The sequence below is a fragment of the Echinops telfairi genome, unplaced genomic scaffold (genome assembly GCF_000313985.2).
Source record: "Echinops telfairi isolate 266 unplaced genomic scaffold, ASM31398v2 ScPeMD7_2010;HRSCAF=2546, whole genome shotgun sequence".
NCBI lineage: Eukaryota > Metazoa > Chordata > Mammalia > Afrosoricida > Tenrecidae > Echinops > Echinops telfairi.
The window spans coordinates 8,470,905-8,478,487 of NW_022105908.1; the positions used below are offsets into that span (position 1 = coordinate 8,470,905).

At 36.8% G+C, this 7,583-nt stretch overlaps 1 protein-coding gene across 3 annotated transcripts in view; it reads left to right on the forward strand.

Moving 5' to 3' along the window:
* The window catches only part of WAPL (WAPL cohesin release factor), an 85,171-nt gene that overhangs the window by 59,335 nt on the left and 18,253 nt on the right, over window positions 1-7,583 (forward strand). For all 3 annotated transcript variants that reach the window (XM_045293379.1, XM_045293380.1, XM_045293382.1), the window contains 3 exons: window positions 2,956-3,067; window positions 3,535-3,632; window positions 4,688-4,764. In XM_045293379.1, coding sequence (XP_045149314.1) covers window positions 2,956-3,067; window positions 3,535-3,632; window positions 4,688-4,764 — 287 coding nt within the window. The remainder of the gene's footprint in view (window positions 1-2,955; window positions 3,068-3,534; window positions 3,633-4,687; window positions 4,765-7,583) is intronic.

Genomic DNA, 7,583 nt, shown 5'->3' on the forward strand with positions numbered 1-7,583 from the left:
TCTGTATCTTTTGATAGCTGGGCATCATCAGCTTTCTTCACCACATTTGCTTGTGCACCCGTTGTCTTCAGCAATTGTGCCAGGAAGGTGAGCATCTCAGACTGCCGAATTGTTAGAACAAAGTGTTCTTGTGTTGAGGGAGTACTTGATAGGGGCCCACTGTCCATCTGTTTCCTTAATACTAAACCTATAAGTATATGTACATTTATTTCCCCCTTGTATATAAATACATTTACATCTGTGTATGCCTGTATTTAGATGTCTATAAGTGCCCTTTGCCTCCTAGTTCTTTCTTCTATTTCTTTGTACTTTCCTCTTGTCCCACTATCATGTTCACTCTTTATTTGGGTTTCAGGAATTCCTCTTGATTACATTGTCCTTGATTCAGCCCTGCCAGACCTCATAAACCCCCCTTGCCACAGATTTTGGATCATTTGTTGTTCCCTTGTCCCTGGATTTGTTAACACTCACTTCCTTTTCCCTGCCTCCCGATCTCCCATGTCCTCCCAGAACTGTAATCCCGTTGTTCTCTCTTCTGACTTGTTTATCCCGCCTATCCCTTCCAGGTAGACATGCAGCGACAACAATATGCACCAACACAAGACTGAGTATAACGAAGCAACAGTAGAAAATAAAACAATAGCTACAACAACAACAACAAAAATAACCTTATAAATAGTTCAAGGTCTATTTGTTGTCTTTTATGAGTGCTTTCCAGTCGAGTCTGATAGGGTGCCATGCCCTGGCCCCACATCTATCCCTGGCATTCCCTGGGGACTTCATTGCTCTGCTGCCCCTGCTGCTCTGCTGCACGCCCCCAGTGGTTGGCTTCAGCGTAGTAGGCTTAGGGCGGGCAAAGTTCCTGCCGCTGTGTGTCTCCATGTTGTCCCCCATGGTGCTATGGGTCAGTGAGGAACGCTGTGTCTCCTGGTGAGGCCGGCCCTTTGCTCATCTCTGTGCCTTGCTGCTCTGAGCAGAAACATTGTCCTCAGGGATTGATGAGCCAGGATGTGCTTCACTTTTTTTTTCCCCCTTCCCCCCTCATTGGCCCCTTAGTGCTCTGATCAGACAAGTCCCTCTCCTTGAGCTGTAGCTTCAGTGCTGTCCTCTGAAGCGAATTCTTCTGTGTGGTGGGAGGGTGTTGCTGTTGACTTAGTTGTTAATGGGGCCGGCCCCAAATAACTCTCTTATCCTCAATCTACACCTATTATTGAATGTTGTATTTGTTTTCAATTTTAAGATCGATGTTGTCTTATAGGATGAATATATCCTTCACAATGGTCCTTTTTCTTTATTTAATTTCTACCTTGATATATACTTATGTTCCATAGAATGATAATTTACAATATTAAAATCATGATGTTCTTAGTATAATTCAAATAGCTGAAGGCTAATGAATGCAATATAGTACTCTGGTAAATGAATTTAGCTGTTTTTAGCTCTGTTTAAAAGGATGATTCCAGTTTCCTGATAAAATATTTGAATAATCACATTTTTACTGTAGTCTCAGAAGCCCAGAGACATTTCTGTTCTGTCCTGTACATTGCTATAAGTTGGAATATACACCATGTCAGTGAGTTTTTAAATACTTGATTCTAGTATGATCAGTGTACCCTTAAATACTGAACATTCTTTTGTACAAATAGCAACAAACAGTAATTCCATTTTGGTGTTAAAAATCTTAGTGCATTTTTTACTTTATCCACATCAATTCCCTTCCCTTATTTTTAAACAAAAGATTATTTGGCTACTCTACTATGACACATCTCAGTCAGTTACAATTTCAGCAACTTATAAATGGACAGAATTGAATTTGTTGTACTAGTTTCTAGTTCTGTTTGTGTTATCTTGGAAATAAGCTTGGAGTTTTTGCTTAAGAATAGCATATTCTGTCTCTTTTCTAAATGTATAATGTAAGAGTTCCTCTAATAAGATGTATTGTTTGGATTTCTAAATTAACATATACAGCTCCAAATAGATCATCGTGAATTTAATATTATCTTTCATTGTGTTGAGGGAGAAGAAGACCAGGTCTTTAAAGTTTTTGCTAAGTAAAACCTTTTCTTATTTAGAAATTATTTTATTACAACAGGAACTAGATTACTCTAAGGTTTAGCCATCTGTTTTTTTTATTGCTAAAGGCAAATAAAAAGGAAAATTTAATCTTGCATTTTAAATTTTAAAGTTATTGTGTAGTCTTTAGTTGTATAATCTTCTGCGTTCCTATTAGTGGTAGCCAGGAAACTTTGTGTCTGTGAAATGTTGTCTTGATGGCCTCAGGGTAGTGTCCAAGCAGATAGCCCTGCAGTATGAAATTTAAAACTCTGAATGTTCAACACTATAAAAAACAGAACATTTGAATTTAAAATAGATTAGAAATTTAATCTGTAAACCAAAAAACGAAAAGATAGCCTTACAGAAAAATAAGAATTATAAACAGATCTAGAGAATATTCAAGTTTAGTGCAGAGAGGAAAATCAATTTCAAAGCGCTAAGATACTATTTCCTACCCTCAGACGCCAAACATTAAAAATGATAATTTGTGCTTTGAGGGATTCAGGACATCTGATAGTAGTTTTGTTCCTGGGAATATTCTTGGTTACAGCCTTTGTATGCAATAAATTCAATATATTGATTTGCATTAAAATATGTATGTGTGTTTTGACTCACCAATGATATCCTTAGGCCTCTGGACTGTAGAAATAATTGTACCTATGTATCGAACCTGTTAAATAACATATTTACTATGAAATCAAGTCATATGATTAAGAAACATTTCTTTTATAGACTATTGTGATAAAATCAGTTTATTTATACTGAGAAAAACATGTATTGTGCTATGAAAAAAAATTGCTGTTTAGCATGGATGGAGCTTTTGTAAAGCAACACTATCTAGAAATGTTACTTCCAAATGAATGTTAAGAGTCAATATTGATTAACCTTTCTGAATTTTAGACTGGGCATTTAGCTATGGAGACCTTACTGTCCCTTACTTCCAAGCGAGCAGGAGACTGGTTTAAAGAAGAACTACGCCTTCTGGGTGGCTTGGACCACATTGTAGATAAAGGTAGGGCATGCACACGTGTAGCATACATATCTCTCTACCAACTATACATGTATATAACAGCTCTCTATTGTAGATGATGTGAGGGTTTACATTTCAGATCATCCACTCGGTGTTCAACATTTCAGACTACTAACCAAACCTCCCAGTAGTTTACCCACCAACTGTTCCTTGTACACGCATAACTTGATAATATACACCTTTTATATGACTCAAAAAGATAAATGTTTCCGTTGGTAAGCAAGGCTCTAACCTTTAAATACAAGACCACTAACACTTTTATAGTAGAAGTTATGGGAATAAAATAATTATAAAGAAAAATCACATTTCAGTATTTCATAGGTAAAAACTGAAAATAATGTTCAGAGAGATGCCAGCATACTTTAAGCATTGGTATAAAGCTTATGAGCTAATTGGTAAATATTTAAACAATAAGATATTCTGCCTTATGCTTATCTTTCTTTCCTTAGTAAAAGAATGTGTAGATCATCTAAGTAGAGATGAGGATGAAGAGAAATTAGTAGCCTCGTTATGGGGAGCAGAGAGATGTTTACGAGTTTTAGAAAGTGTAAGTACGAACATCTATTTGGGTGAATAATTTCAAGTGTGAGTTATGTGTGTTTGTGTGTGTGACTACTATAAATGTTGTATTATTTACCCCTAATGTTAGACTACTGAGAATGCAAGTTGAAATTGCTGTGCAGTCTTTGGATAATGAGATGTTAATGAACAAGTTGAATAGTTCCATATTTTAAGAACATGTATTGTAGTGATTTATACTCATACCCGTATTCACCAAACAAACCCTACACATCACATTTGTTTTTATGTGCCAAGTTTTCTTGTCCTTTCATTAATGCAACAGCCTTAAATAAATTAACTTATTTGAGTGGGGGTGGAATAGTTAAATGCTGTCAGGTCCCCTCTTCAGCATGACCCCACCCCCCAAAGAATAAGCATTTTCTTTACTTAACTGTTCATTGATAAGATAAACTTATTTTTGTCTTTAGAGAATGATGCTTTTGAGCTATAGTAATTTAAAATATTTTCTAGCTTTAATGAATAAATGCATGACTTAACTGTTTAACAACAGTTACTATAGTTTAGAATTTATGCTGCTACTGAGTTTCAGGATGTATAGTTTTTGTTGTCGATTGGATTATCTGTGTACTTTAAGTAGAGTAATTCTGCATTCCTGGTTTGAATGAAATTGTAATGCTTTATCCCTTTTAGAGTACTTATTAAAGAGGTATTCTTTCTGAAAGAATGAATTCGCTTGTGAACTAAAAGTATTGGTTTTATAAGTTGAGGGTTATTCATTTTTGACACATTGCTTGGTATTTAATTTTTGGGAATATATATTATAGAATACACTAATATAATAAGTAATTATAGAAGTGATGGTTTAATTCTGGTATAAAGCAATAGCTATACTGTCTTAAATATGGAACGTGTGTATTATCAAATTATTTCCTTAGCTGATAATACCTGTTCTTTTTACATTTTTCTATCCTTTGAAGTACCAGGCATAGTGTCTTGTACATGGGTGAGTGCGTGAATGTTATGGATCACCACAATTATACCAGAGAAGTAGTGTTTACTGTTTTCTTTTATTACTTTTAGGTAACAGTGCATAATCCAGAGAATCAAAGCTACTTGATAGCATATAAAGACTCACAACTTATTGTTTCGTCAGCTAAGTAAGTTTTTCTAAAGTTACATGTTATTTTTAAAAGTTGGAATGACCACAGAGAAAATAGATTGTGTCATCTTTCATTGACATTTCCATCTATCATGCTCTGTGTATCAAAGGCAGTACAGTATAGTACAGTGGGTAGGAGCACAGATTGTGGAGCCAGTGTAATGGGCTACGGCATACCTCAACTTCATAACAGTAGGTATATAGTAACACTTGCGTGCTAGACGTTTTTCAAATGTAGTAGGGAGCCCCAATGGTGTAATGGTTAAGCATTGGCCTGCTAACCACAAGGTCAGAAATTCAAAACCACCAGCCCTCTGTGCGAGAAAGATGGACTTTCTCCTCCTTTCATTAGTTACTTACAGTATTGAAACCCACAGGGGTAGTTCTACACTGCCATATAGGGTCCCTATGACTTGGAATCAACTTGATGGCAGATTGGGGGGTGTGTGTGTGTGTGTGTGTGTGTGTGTATACACACATATACATACTATTTAAATGAATGATATAGAGCTATCACTATTACATATTTATACCTAATTGGAAAATACGAATTACATATTTTAGCATTTATCAACTGAGTTATTGTTACAATAGCCCCAGGGAAATCGATAGAATTACTACTTCTCAGCTCCTCTGTAGAAAGACAAGGTTTTCTACTCCCATAAAGAGTTAGTCTTGGAAACTCACAGGGGCAATTCCACCCCGGTTTATAGGGCCACTATGGGTCAGAATTTACTCAATGGCAGTGAGTTTGGTTTTGAGTATTTAATATCTAAATGAGTTAATACTGGGGTAAATAAAGTATTCTTATTTGGGTTCCATTTTCTCCATGCATGGGATTATTCCAAACAAAATGCCTTAAAATATATGGCTGCAGTCAGTGGATGGCTACAGACAAGTTTTCTCAGTAATACATTTGCCTTAGTTTCATTAAGGCTCTTCAAAAAATTTTTAATCTAAACAGTGTCTTCAAGGGGAACGGCCAGTTAAATTCAAGGCAAAGAGGTCAGCTCAGAAGATTATGGTGCCTGCTCTTTTGTAATTTTGATAGATTTTCATAAAGGACACTGGACAAACTCATTAGGAAGGAGTTTAAAGAAAATTGAAAACTGCAATGATGAGGAAAAGGCCAGGAATGTTGTGCCAAGGCATTGTTTTCATGACCTGCCCATTTCCCACGGGTAGTAAGGGCTGTTCCTATGAGACTTTCATTGGTAAACCTCACCCTGTCTACTTGTTAGCCCTGATTTTGCCCAACCCCATCACCACCCCCCAAAAAATGAGAAAAAATAGGATTTTAGTCCCTTGAGGATGCTACAACCTCTGTTTTGACATGCATTTGTATGGTTGTAAATTGAAGACTGTAGAATTCAGGGAAAGGGGACAGAGGTGGCAATATGATCTTCAGTAGTTGTTGGTAGGCACCATTGAGTAGGTGCTAACCCATGGCGACCTTGTGCACAACAGGCGGAGACACTGCCCAGTCCTGCTCCATCCTCACAAATGTTCGCGTGCTTGAGCCCATTGTTGCAGCGACACTGTCAGTACAGCTTCTTGAGGGCTGTCCTCTTTGTAGATTCCCCTCGACTTGCAAGCATCATGCCCTTCTCCAGGGATTGGTATGGACTTTTGATGGGGGATTTTGTTAAAAGGCAATAGTTTCACATTTTGATATCTTAGTTTAATAAATGTTTCTGATTTTTTGTAGCAATGCTTTTTGACTTGACCTTGGCTATCTGAAGCCTAGACTGGTGGTTAGCTTATTGTGAAACATAGCACTGCGCATTGTGTTCTTCGTGTGCTCCTCCAGCTCTCGTCCCTGCCCGTTATTTGCAACCTATTTCCACAAATCTGTAGATGACTTTCCCCACACACCCCCCCATCTGTCAACATACATGGCACACGAATGCTTTTGCCTTGATGCATGTAACATTGTCAGTGTCTCAGATCCTGATTCTAAGTACAACAGCATCTTCCTGTTATTTTTAAATTTTAATTAATTAATTTAAGTATCTTCCTGTTATTGCTGTCCTAATTGTCTGACCTCTTTCCAACACATTGCTACGAGGAATTAACCTTCCCGATTATCTCTGGCTTATTAAAATTAGCCTCAAAGTTCAAATTGCTGTGATTACTTGCCGTCTTTGGATATAAGAGGGAGCTTCAAAAAGTTGATGGAAAAAAATCCGTTATCTCTTAATTTCTTTTTTCTGTGAACTTTTTGAAGACCCGTTGTATTACTATATGTTTTAGTGCGAGTTAAGGGCCCAGAGCAGTTTTTCTCTCAATTTGCTAACTAATTGAATCCTGACTTACAGTGACCCTATATATGGTTTCTGAGGCTCCTGAAGAGCCAGCTGATAGGTTTGAATCACCAACCTTGTGGGTAGTCCAGCGCTCACCTGAAAGTACTATTATGGCTCCTTATTAATAATTAAGAAAAAGGCTGTGAAAATTTGAGGAACGTGGTAGAATTTCTTACATATGTTGTAAGGACAAGGATGGAGTAGACTAAGTGGTATGGTTTTTGTTAATGGTTTTGTGTCATATATGTGTGCACATATATATATAATATATAAAGAATGAGCTAACAGTCTGGTTTACTTAATGTTATACTTTAAATATATATATATATTAATGGAGTTGGTTTTAAAAAGAGTCTTCAGGAATACTTGCCCCATTTAAGGATTGAGTTTGTTATTTTGCATAGCATCCTGAGAGTCATTGCATGTGCTTGCTACTTTTGTATGACTGCCAGAAGATCGTCAGTTATGACCCTATGTTAACAAATAAGACTTCCTTGATATGACATCCCCA